General features: G+C 30.6%; 2 protein-coding genes across 3 annotated transcripts in view; both read left to right on the forward strand.

The window, feature by feature from the left end:
- LOC108767993 (semaphorin-1A) overlaps positions 1 to 13897 on the forward strand; it is a 234830-nt gene that overhangs the window by 151892 nt on the left and 69041 nt on the right. The gene's annotated exons all lie outside the window — the stretch shown is intronic.
- On the forward strand, positions 12403 to 13362 carry LOC108768008 (uncharacterized). The gene is made up of 2 exons (XM_018518203.1): positions 12403 to 12449; positions 12703 to 13362. Exon 2 carries the CDS (start codon positions 12927 to 12929, stop codon positions 13278 to 13280), a length of 354 nt encoding a protein of 117 aa, XP_018373705.1. The 5' UTR covers positions 12403 to 12449; positions 12703 to 12926; the 3' UTR covers positions 13281 to 13362.

Here is a 13897-nt window from a genome sequence, read left to right on the forward strand (position 1 = left end):
TTATACGAACAAAAATGTTTTATTAACATTTTCTTACGAGTTACTGCAACTACTCTTCTATGTACTCTACTTATTTTATATGTTAGTTTTAAATCATCTCTAAAGTCAAAATAACAGATATAAATGTAAAGTATTGTGTCAATTATTTAATATTACTAGTTCGTTAATAAATAGGTAACACAAGACGAATGAGTTACTTTAATTTAAAATTTAGGGTGGATCTCCTGGGACATGTAAAAAATGTTAAAATTAACATTTTCTTTTTTACTGTGTATTTATACGCCCTCGATATATTTTTGGTCGATGACTGCAATGAAAAAAATCGTCTCAATATATTTTTATATAAAATAAATCAATGTTCTACACTAATTACTAAATTATTTTATAATATAAATTACAATAGTTATAATTATTAATTCTGTATAAAAAGAAAGTGTCATACATAGATACAGAACAAAATATTTTTATAACTTTTTTATTCGTACTTCAGAAAATACATCCAATTTCGAAATTGAAAAATTTGTACCATCGTTTCTTTATTTTAAACTTGCATACTTTTTGTCATATACTTTTGATTTCTTTATAAACAAAGTTTCGTATAAACGTATTTTTTCCTCATATTTTTGATATTTTTGTTACTGTATTTTAGTCTGTATCGGTTGTGTAATTCACTTGAAATAAGAATCAATAAACGCATAAATGTCATATTTTATAAAATTTAGATATTTTGCATTAAATATTATAATTGTATTTTTGCAAGATCAAATTACTATACATGGAATGCCTGTGTATATGTATATCCATGAAGTATTCGGCCAAACAAATATTCTATTCTTTACATGTATACGTATAAGTGAGAAAAGTTTCGGGGATGTAGCGTCAACCAACGTTCGTATGTACAAATATTACCCAATGACGCGCACAAATACGCAGCCGCTGTTCCCTGAAAGCACAGATACGATAGAAAGGTTGTTTTCAAAGTGTTATTTGAGGGACCTTTCCGCCGCGTGTTAACTCTATTGTGAGCACTGCAAAAGCTCCTACCTTTTCCTGGCTACGTAGAAAATAATGGCTGGTAAAGGCGCCACTATGTCTACTGTTAAGGGAAAACCGCGGTATGGGGATAATACGCACATGCACCTTTTTCAAGTCGAGACGACGGAAAGGCTGCGGTATATCTCACGTTGGAATGCCTGGAAAAAGAATTCGTACGATCGTACCGACATTATTTAAAAATATAGTCGACCACATATCTTCGGAGTTTTAATATCTTGTCTTTAAGTTGATCTCTTTTTTAATCATTACGATAAAATAGTAGCTAATTTTATTATCTTTCTTATGTACTGCTTATATGTATTGCTTATAGAAAACGATATATTGTATTTTCTTACTCTCCTTTATAACATTTAGATTTTTAGTTTGAAATCATTTATCTATGTTTATATTAAATATATCATTTGTATAGTAATTTGCAGAGAGATTGAACTAGAAGCGCGCAGAATCATATTAGTCCCATTTTGTTATTAAAGTTTTATTAATATCCAAAGAATTGTAGTACATTAATGCAAAGTTTCTTCATTGAGTGGTACAAATGATATTCGCACTCTAAACACTACAATGTGAAATGAAACTAACGATGCAATGTAAAATAGAAAATTAGAGAGGAAAATGTATGCCAGCAAATTCTCGACACAATATCGCTCTCCTAAGAGATTTGGCCCATTGTAACCCCAATCCGACTGTTGAATAGAGCTTGAAAATCAACGTCGACAATAAAGAAACACGCGATGTACCAGAGCGCGAGAGCCCTCGAGGTACTCGTTTTCAAGATACTGAAATTTCGAAAGATCCATCAGGCAGAAGAGTACTCCCTTTATGATCGCACATTGTGCAGCGCCGCAAGACGACACCTGCGTCATTCATAAAGGCCGGATTACTCGACTATGCACACGTCGTAAGAGTATTAACTTTGCTCTGCACGCTACACAGTGTTTCAAAACTGATATTTCCTTCTCGATCAACTTTTTCTCTGTATCATTTTTTTCTGTAGAAATATCTAAAAACGTCATTGTCTATGATATCTTTTCTTTTTCAATTTTTAATATTATATATATTAATATTATAAAACTATACTTTTCTATTTATCATCTTGAGATTGTTGAAGGATACAATTTTGTTTTCTATTGACTCTTGATTTGCAAAAGTTTTTTTATTTTTTAGTTGTCAGTTATTTAACAAGATAGATGTATTAATATTCTTATTGAAAACAAATACGCTAGAAAATCTGTGATGAAAACGACACCCGATACTTTCAGGGCATTCCAACAGTCGATTAATCCGAAAACTAAAAAGAGCACCAATATGTCGATGTGCATCTAATTGCATGTGTCTATATGTGTATGTCAGTAAGTTAGTCAGTCAATGCGAGCAGCTACGCTCATTTTCCGGATGCAGGATATGCCGGAATAGTATATGTGTATGTTCGCAGTTTAAACGTTCGTTAGGGAGATATCAAGCGAGCACGAATACGAGCGTAAGAGTGTACTCTCTCGCGTACTCTCAAGCATCTCATGTCAGCTCGCGCGCGCGATGATGGCGCAACGCAATGTGAAATAACGAGTCTCAAGTGTCGCACTCCAAACCGCACCGCTTGCTTCGAAATAAGAACGGTTTAAAACATCTGAAACACTTTTCTAGACGCTACTTATGCCGTGTCACGTTTATTCGAAGTCCTTGTCAAACGAAGAATTGCGTCAATTCGATTAATATAGATGATATAACATAATTTTATCTGCCATTAATTTTATACCACTGTTTAAGCTTCTTCGAATCTTTCCCCAAACTTAAAATAGCATCTATTTCAACTTTTTTACTGTCAGATTTTTACATTTTAAAGAAAAGAAATTTTTTTAATTTGCTGCACTTTATTTTTTTCAAAACTAATATAAATATGTAAGGGAAACAGAAAGCGGATGTTGTATATGCAATTACTCCAGTTTTACTTAAATAAAAACAAGAATAGATTCTTCTCAAATATGAAATCGATAAGACTGTAATAACTATTATTTACTAACACACACATGCGTGAGATATTTTAAAAAAATATCTTCGTAATGTATTACGAAAAACATGGTACTGCACGTAAGCCAACGTCGCACTTGGCACATATGTGCTTTGTCTCTCGTTTTTTATTTTTCCTTTTTCAGAAATATGAGTACAGACATACTCTGCCTCTGTATCTTCCTGTAAGGTTTTTAGGTACTTATGAAGGGAAATGTCTTTCAGTTAATCTTGTCGGAGTCTCACCACTAAAGGGTTGCCTCTAGCGTATACCTTGGGTATGGTATTAAAAAGTTTAATCTTTCATAAAAAGTAAGATATCACTTCAATAATATTAAAGAAATGACGCATATAAGACATTATAATAGAACATCTCAGTTTTTTCTGACATTTATACGCCAAAAGAATAGTCAAATTTTTTTTTAAATTATAAGACTTTAAAATGTTTTATTAATAACGAGCATTTTTGTAAATTTGCTACAACAAATATAAACAAGTGAAATTTTTTTCATATATTTATTAATGCATAATAAAATAATGAATTCTCCCACACGTATAGCTCTCTGCCTACAGATATACAATTCACAAAAGTTTATTGAGCATATAATAAACCAGAAAATATTGTCTATAATATTATTTGTTTGTAAAATTTTTGAATTATATCTTTCATTATTTTGTGAAACTGCCATGTATGCTAAAGGAAAATCCATTTAGGAAATATTTAAATGGAAACCATATTTAAATTTACTAAACGAAATGTCATGGTAACTCAATTATTTTACATCGGTGGAGTTTTAAAAGTTGTATAAATATTTCTAATAAATATTATTAGTTAATATATAATAATAAAATTAATGCTTTATTTTCTATAAAAAAAATTTTATTAATAAACTATGTATATATAAAATATCAAATCATCATAGGGTTTGCTAGAAACTATTTTGTTACATATTTGTGAATTTAACGCAGTATTTTTTAAATAAAAAATAAATAACAATAATCGTTAATTTCTCTGACTTTTAGTAATAACATTGGTGCGCGTATTCTTTGATAGCCTAGCCAATCCAATTATGGATTTCTAGAAGAAAAACGCACGTTTGCTCGGAAAATGTAGCGCAGCTCTACTTCACGTAGCAGTCACGAATTCGATTCCTTTCGTGAAATTGAAAAATCGGTCTGTTTTATCGGCTACTCGCGAGTAGAGATTAAATTAGAAAAAGGGAGTATCTTTTCCTGTACTGGTGGATTGTATCCACGTTCTGTTGTTCGCTCGCACACTCAATTGCATATGTGCATATTCTGGCTCATGCTGTTTCTGCCGTATACGGTTTAGCGTATTACGCTGAGCCACAATGTGTGCTTGTTGTATTTTGTATCGCATTCACGAATGGTACCAGAATTTTGTAAAAGCATAACATAGTACTTGAGAGAGAGAGAGAGAGAGAGAGAGAGAAGAGGCGAGGGAAAATCTTAAATTAATGAAATTAATACTTAATTGTAAGCTAAATAGAGAGAAAGATTATATACTCTCTTATATTATATAGCTAAATTTTCATTAATTGTATTAATTCATTCAAGTCTAACTATAACCTTATTTAAACGTAATAAATATTATAATATAAATCTAAAATTAAATTTATCTTGTGATTTTTTAATATCTATTGGTCTGAATTTAATATTAAAAACGAAAAAGTTAATTTTTATCAATCCTATTCTATAAAAAGTTGCGTTTTATATTTAAAATTTGTTTTTAGGGCAAATATATTACATAACAACGTCTAAAATAGTGAGTGTCCAATATTTATATAAAAAAGATCTTTCTGTGCAATATTTCAATATTAATTGTCCGCGTTATACTATTCGAATTTTATGTATTTTCTTTGTATTCACTAATATTGAAAAACATTTCGTTTGCATTATAGCATAAATTACAACTTTATTTGCAACTATAAATATTGTTACTGTTACTACATTGCTCGATATAATTCTCGTTCTGTTTATATAATACATGTAGGAGCTATTACAACGCCACCACGCGATTACATATTGCAATCCATTAATACTTCAAAAATAATAAAATAAAGGGTCAACATTTTTTTACGATTACTAGAGCCGAGAATAGTTTGTATTTTATTAAATATGGAAGTTTTCTATTCAAGTTACAACACATTCTATTGCATGATATTGGTGGTAAACATGCATACTTATTCCAATTATGTTTAGATACCTATGTTATATGTCTTCTCTCTCTCTCTCTCTCTCTCTCTCTCTCTCTCTCTCTCTATGAAATCGAATTAATACTAAAGTATAATTTACGTATCTAATGTAATAAAAATATTATTTGACGTAATAATAGAATTCTATAATATACTTATAAAATTTAATGTTAAAATATTGTTCGATTTAAATTAATTTTTGCTAATTTCAATATTATTATATTTATCTGTCTTTTAATCTAAAAACGAACGAAAAAATGCTAAGTGATTACATTTATCAGTAGCTAAACTTTATGCATTGTGGTAATATCATAAAGATCAAACTTTTGTCAGATGTATCTCTTTTGTATGTTGAACGACGATGTGTACAATCAGTTTCAACAAGTTCAAACGTTTCATATCGTTATTTTCGTGTGCCCAAGTTTGCTCCTGTAGGAGTCTAGTCTTATGTTAGAATTAGGAAAGTTTAATCGAAACTATAGGGCGGAAACTTGTCGAACACTGGAAAAACTTTCATGGCAAGACGCGTGATGACCATAGCAAATTTAACCATCGGGTGGAAGGTGTCACCCAACAGCTGACGTCTTTCGCTAGTCTGGAACATTGAAAAAAGTGAATTGTTTTTTGGTCCTCCTTCACAAGAAAATCAATTCTCAAGGAACACCATCGTCGTTGCGCGAATGAGTCGTTGTATAGAATAACACATTTGATAAAAGATGGACTCCCTTTGACATTTTCACAAAGAAAAAGAACCTTCAAATTGCCTATGGAAGGTATATAATTCAAAGAACATTTCCAATCATTTTACATAAAAAAGTTCTATACATGAAATAGAAAAAAAGTATCATGAATTTTTAAATTAACAGAGAATTTTGTTGATATGATTAATAATGTAAATAATAATAAAATTAAGCACATAGAAACCGTCGTATGATAGTCAGTGTCTATAAATTATTTTAGGTACAACTATTATTAAAACATCCTTAGAAGAATATCCGAAAAGTGCATAAAACTTATATGTTATTTAAACGACAAGTGACGATGGTAATTTTGAAAAGGCTAAATATGAAGAGATAAAAAGAGATATTAATTGTATGCTTATATATATATACGATTATATTGTAGTTTTTGTAAGTGGAAACTTTGCAGGCTTTATATACGTATAACAGTATTAATAATAATATTGTAAAACAAAAGGCAAATAATTGGCAAGCAGTAATTACCTATAATACAAAGGATTTCCATTATAAAGTGCTCATAAAACTGCGTCTAATATTGGACTTTAATAAAGTAATATAGAATAGAAAGCGATATAAATGTTTTAATAAATTTTCTGTATTATTTAATTGTAATGAAAGCGATTTTCAAAGCTGTATTTATAATGAAATTTTATTATGAATAATATTGTCTTTACTTATATGTGTATACACCGGAGTTTTTAATTACACATATTTAGAAACAGTAACTATTTCATTATCTTATAATAGTATATTTTTTAGTTAAATATTTTTAATAGATATCTTTTCCGAATAAAATTTTACGAAGGAATTGACAATGTATGATACATACAATATATACTGACAGAAATTTATTATAAAAAGGAAATGTAATACTATGAGAGACTGCATTTCTAGTCGGGTACAAAAATAGAAAAGTGCAGCGCGACTCTTTGTCTTGTAGAACAAGAATATCTCGAAGGTGCGGCATACAGTAAGAAAAGACCAAGAGTGCTCTGTTTCAACCGCGTTATTAGATTAAATACCAACTCGTGCAATATATACTCGCTACTGTACGGCAAACGACAACCGCTCGCCGGTTAATCCGCGGGTTAAAGCAAAACCGTCTCCGCCGCCGGCACGGCGGAAAATTGAAAAGAGAATCGGCTGACGCAGCTCGGCATCCCAGTCTGCGAAATTACACTTGTCTGACTTCATTCTGGGCACAATAGCAACGGAGGTAGTAATGGTATGCGGGTTAATGGACAACGTTTAAAAATCCGTTATTGAAATTACCATTTGCGCGTGATCATCATCAAGAGGTCATGACAAAGGACTGAATTAGAAACAAATTTAACATAGGAGGATTTTAGTTAAACTGTTTATTGTTTTTACTTTTTAAAAGGTTTTTACTTTTCAGGTTAATATTAGAATTATTTAATAATTGATAATTTATTATTTGAGAAAGAAAGAAATAGAAAACTAAAACTGAAAATTTTTAATAAAAATTATAACTTTAAAGTTTAAATCATTTTATTATATATCAACTTTTATTCTAAAAATGACGTATTTTCTATCAATAAATTAACAAATTAATTATTAAATTTTCCGAATGTCATTCTAGAGATTTTAATTAAAAATTAATTATGTTTGTTTAATTTTAGAGATATGCAAAGATTTTATAACTTTTCGTGTTACTTTTATAAGATTGTATATTGAATTTTTAGAATATTTGCTTGACCAATTATTATTATTTTAAATTCTTTCGTCATGTACATAGTATATATATATATATGTAGCAAAAAGACATAAATGTATAATGTGTGATAATTAAACTAGAAGTTGTTACTTGAATTTTAATCTATTACATGTAAATTTGCATACTAATGACGGTCAGCGAAGTTATAAATAAAGCGCAATATGTCGGAAAAGGGCGGTCAATGGTGAGGACTCGCGAGCATTAGCGGTGTCTATAAATTTCAAACTTTGTAATGTAATTCAAACGGGACAAATGTAAGTTACTCCGACGCGACGCGGCGCATGGAATGATGTATTATCGGGCGTCACGTGCTATATAATTTATTATTCGTTTCTTATTATTCATTATTCAACACATTTGCCTGCGTTTGTCTCAGATTATAATAACAGTATTAAATCGATCGACAATGGCAGTTAAATATGACTTAAGAAGGGACGCTGGGGTGATGGGGTCGGAAAATGTAGCGTATCTTTAGCGTGCAATTGTTCTGTTAATAAATTTATTTTGACAATTTAATTTGCTGCGAACTAAAAGTTTGCATTTTAAACACTATTATATTTAAAAAATGAGTTTAAAAATATTAATTTTTTGCTGAGATACACATAAAATTTTATTCTTATAAATATATACATTTTGTTCTTGTATGACCGCATTTGGTAGTTATCGATGTGTCGTTTTTTATCAAAGAGGAGGCAAAACAACTTGTTCGTGTGCCGCGAAAAAGTTTTTACGAAATGCCTACGACTGATGCCTATATAGTCAAATTTATTCGCAGCTTTGACCCTATAAAACAGATTGCAGTTGGAAACACGTATATTCTACTTACTGCGGAAGTACAAATGTTTCACGGCACTTCGTCATACTTCCTTGACACAATACCCTTGAATTACTCTCTATCTCATTTCTTGGTATTTCGGCTAAAAAGAATGTTTAAATTGTGCTTCGCTAAAAACTTTCGGATTATCTGACTATAAATGTTTTTCACACAATCTACAAGGATACTGGCGATACACTCTATTTCGTTCGAAAAACAACGAAAAAAAGTCTATATATACTTATTGACATATTAATAAACGAGTTTTAAGCTATAATCTTAAATTTACATTCAAATAATCTTTAATATTAAATCTCTTTAATATTAATTATCTCCAATATATTAATATCTCTGAAATAACAGAATCAATATACTACAGTTTGTATAAAATATCTACTAAAAGAGACAGTTTAGTTAATACCACTGACCAACATATCTTCTTGCTGTGTCAACTTGAAATAATCTTGGACAACTTGATACAGATTAATATTTGTCACATCTTGCGGATTGCTCCAAGATATCAATCCGCGAGCAAAATAAATCGAACGATTCAGATATGTTTTTGGCAAAAATAGTATAATAAAATTCCGATGCAGGATTAGCAGGAATATTATAAAGTTGTATATGTCAGACACACTTTAATTTGTCTAATATAATGCGTTTTAATTAAAACTTCTCGGCTTGAAAAGAAACTTTGATTGATTGCAAAAAGCGGATTACTTAATTCTGTAGAAAAACGAATATAAAGGAAACTCGCGAATCTTTCCTTTCCGTTTATTCCCGGATAAGCACACTTCCCTGTTAGATCTTCCCTTTTCCCGCATCTTCTTCACCACCTCCTCGTCTGAAAGTTACACTGACAGGATCCAGTCGGAATATCCGAATCAAGTCCGTGAACAAAGGGAAGAAAAAATGATGGGAAGTTCTCGCGGCACCACATTGTGCCGCTGCCGCGCCGCTGCCGCGCCGGTATGATGTCCCGAAGTCGAATTTATTCGCGGGTTAAAGCGTATAAAATCGGCCACCACTGGCAGGCTCGAAACGGGCGAAATCATATTACTCGATGAATATGCAGTACGATTTTGCGGTTGAAAGTTTTCAGTCGGTTGTAACTCGCCGTGCTGTTTCTACTTCCGCTCGCACCGTAGTCCTAAAACTGACGGCGACGGCGACGGCCGGATGATTCGCACAGAGACGTATTCTAATTAGGACAAAAAGCGGAATACATCACGCGGCTGTTCCCTAAATCACATCCGTACCCGAAATACCTTTCGGCTTCTTAATTGGTTCCTTTGCCGTCGTTATATCGGGCGCTGCGCGTGCGCGGCAAGAAATCATTTAGGATCTAGAAATTAATTAAGAATCGCATAGCGGACGGCGATTAATTTATGTCGCGAATTAGTCTCGGTTCTTTAAAAAGCAACGGCAGTATTGGACACTCAATTTATCTTGATATTGGTACAATGGTTCGAGAAAAGTTAATTGATGGATTTTCGATATTTGCAAAAAGAGATTATGACATAAAGTGTAATCACACGACAGTAGCTCGATATGTATAACGTTTTCTAGCAACAATTTTTTTGAAATATCATTTCAAACGTATGTTTACTGAAATATTTCTATTCAAAAAATTCTATTCCTTCCACACAATTCCAAACTAACATTTTTCCAGTTGATTATAGTCTAAAACGTCAATAAAATTGAATGCAATTCTGTTTTAGAAACAAATTCAAAGCAAAAGCCTTTAAAGATTTAAAGTAAAAGTACGAAACAAAAATTTAATTTCATAAAACAATTGTTTTCTATTGTGAATTGTTTTATATTTCTTTGTTTACATATTGATTATTGCTGTTGAAATTTGATGTATAACAAATAATTTTGTTAACATTTAGATAATCAAGTTTAAAAAACACCATGAATATATTATTAATGTTCCAAATTAAATTATCTTTTTAAATATAATTTTACATAAAAATATTTTATTCTACAGTTTTTCATGAGGAATTATATCTTTTATTGTACTTTTTTATGATATACTTTTTTATTTATAAAAACAAATATTTTGGTTTATCTTTAATGTATATATTTTATATTATTATTTTTGATCTTTTAGAAATATTATGTATAGAGAAATGATAAAAAAAAAAGAAAATGATTTATCCTACTTTATTTATGTATTTCGTTATTTTAGGAATTTTATTGATTAAGCGAAATTAGATTTAGGATTTTATCCATTTGAATAACGGCAAGCGTTCGAAGATAATTTGCCTCCCCGGATCATAATTCGATTTCTCTATCGTGCTAAATGTACCCTCGTTACCCAATTTCCTGATCGAGCTATCGCTTCGAATTACTATCTAATTCGTTATATTCGATAAAATCTATCACAATCCATATTGGTTAAAAAAAATCATATACAATATGATAAAATTAAATCATCACGATAATTGGAAAGATATTTGAAATGAAATATTTAAAAAACTAGAATGTTTTTAAAGTAATCTCTCTCATGAACATTAAAAATCCTTCGAACATTATTGGCAATATACCTCTTAGACATTCCGGCTATGTGAAAAATGCATTTCCGTTGATATAACTTATCAATCGGGATAAAGTAAAGAGAGGTCAGCGAAAAGTTCGCTTTCTAAAAAAAAAAGCATCGACGAGAGGAAATTCTTTGTGAGAATACGCGGCTTAAACGTGCACGTTTCGTTGAGGCGTGACCAGCCGAAATTATCGAGGAAACTGGAATTTCCCGGTCGGCCATGAGACGTCGTAAAGATATAACGTAGCGCTGGCGAAGGAGCTGAATATAGCTTGTTCAAGGATTTCTGCTCGGCAGTATGCAGCTGTAGCTCCTGTCGTAACCTACCTTCCCTACCTATTTTACCTTCTCGCCAATCCTCACCTTCTTGTTGTTTCGCATACGCTCCGTGTCTCTCAACGTTGGCTTGAGACCATGAAACGGTCGGTTTTAACAAGGATACCGAGTCACGGCAAGCAACATTTGATTTTTTAAACTGAATTATATATAATATCATATAATTAGAATTGCGTTTAACCTAGCTTTTCCCTTTGATTCTTTCCTTGAAATAATTCAGTGCTCTATTCTTTATTCTTTCCCGAATCACATCTACTGTCACATTTTCCTTTTCCGTTAAATAATCTGCGCTCTTCACATAATAATTTCGCGAAAATAATGTACATGTTAATTAAATATTTTTGTCATACAGAAAATTAATAATTATTTGTATTCTAATGATTGTTTAGTTGGTTAAATCAAAATTATTTGTTTTTATTGGTCAACATTCTATGCGTTTGTAAGAGACAAAGAAAGTTTACGTCTTATATTACAATGATAACTTATCATATAATTTTCATTTAATTTTAAGTAAGTTGACTAATGTAAGTACATTTTTTGCTATTAATGCATATCAATTTTTTTCAGTCTAATTTTTTACATGCAAAAAGTTACACAGTAATACACATTACGATAGTAATACAATAATTAAATTTTAAATCAATTTGTCCTATCATCCGATGTCAATTACTTTTTCCTTAAAATTGATTATATATGTATATAGTACTTGAAATTAATTATTTATCAAATAAAATAAATGATTAATGAATTTTTTTTTTCTAACGTATATAATGAAGCACTGAATACCGATAATTGGTGTTCCAGACTTAATTCAGTTATATAAACGTTCCATTAACTTTTGTATTTGAATAGCCCGCGCACTAGCTGCCTATGTTTGATGGTTGCCCTGGTAACAACCTAGAGATTCGTTAGAGATATTTCATGGCCGCAAATAATATATTATTTTGTTAGAACAGAAAAATCTGCATAACGTATCTGGAACCATCGGTACTCATAGCTCGACGTAAGTAAATCGCACAGAAGTATGTTATACACATAATATTGATTAAAAAAACACAACAATAAAACATAATTATTTTAAAAGTATTCCATATATTTATTTTACTAGTTATTAATTATTCTACAATAATTAAATCAGCATTTTGGGAGTTGTGTTATCGTTTATATTCTGATGTAGCAATATTCTCAGTTCCTACGTATTTATTTAATTATAATACACATATTATCAGAAACTAATTCGTCTATATAAATCACAGGTTTCTATTGTATTATAAATCAATTGATTAAAGACATGACTGATAGTGAACAACTCTCATCAGTTGTTTCTTACGGGTCTGAAGAAGAAAATAGGCCTACTAGAATTCCTGGTCCATCTTCTCAATGACAGAAGCGATTGAAAACTGAGCATATTGAGATACTTAGCACACAAGAAGAGCTACAAAAAGTACTACATGAGAAAGTTGGTATATTACACGTCAAGATGGATCAACTGATTAAAGATAAGGTTGATGGTAAACAACCCTCATCAAATGTTTATTATGGGTCTGAAGAAGAAGATGAGCCTATGTCTACTAGAGTTTTTGATCCATCTATTCAACGACAGAAATCATTAAAAACAACCAAGTGTACTAAGATACCTGACATACAAAAAGAGCTACAAAAATTAATATCTAAGAAAGTTGTTGAATTACATGTTAAGATGGATCAACTACTGATTAAAATGGATAAGCTTATATTTAAGCCTAGAGTTTCTGATCTATCTACTCTACGACAGAAACCGTTGAAAACAAATCAATATACTGACAATAAGATATCTGACACAGAGAGCTGCTAGAATTAATATATGAAAAAGTTAATAAATTATTTTTTCTGGTGGATAATATGAACAAACAAGCAAGAATTGCAGAGCAGAAATTACAAACCAAATTAGATAATATCATACAAATGGTGTAATCTTTCCCTACATTTTTTGCGAGAGTTACTAATTAAGTTAATATGGAAAGACGACTGCTCCAAAAATGTTCTTTTTAATAAAGCATAATATCTAAATATATTAAAAAATGTTTTATTAATAAACAAGCATAATATGTAAATGTATTCGAAAATTATTTACTAATAAAAAACAAAATTTCAAAAATCACAAGAATAAACTAAATTAACAAATTAATATAAAATATGAGAAAAGTATGTATATCGAGGTCGTACTGTATAATGATAGATATACATATAGGGTAAGTTGGGGGAATATGCCACACTTAAGCGAAATTAGATTTTTTAATAATTATTTGTTCAATTTAAAATAACTTTACATACTGATCTTTTTCTTCCATCCTTTATCTATTACACGGGCCTGCATGGTTTTGTTGATTGGGATTTAACTATGTTTTCTTACGTAATTTTTCGCGCTGAATCCGAATCCGGCGGCAGAATTGCTCTATCACGTCAGGTTTT

Source organism: Trachymyrmex cornetzi, unplaced genomic scaffold, assembly GCF_001594075.2.
Source record: "Trachymyrmex cornetzi isolate Tcor2-1 unplaced genomic scaffold, Tcor1.1 scaffold745, whole genome shotgun sequence".
NCBI lineage: Eukaryota > Metazoa > Arthropoda > Insecta > Hymenoptera > Formicidae > Trachymyrmex > Trachymyrmex cornetzi.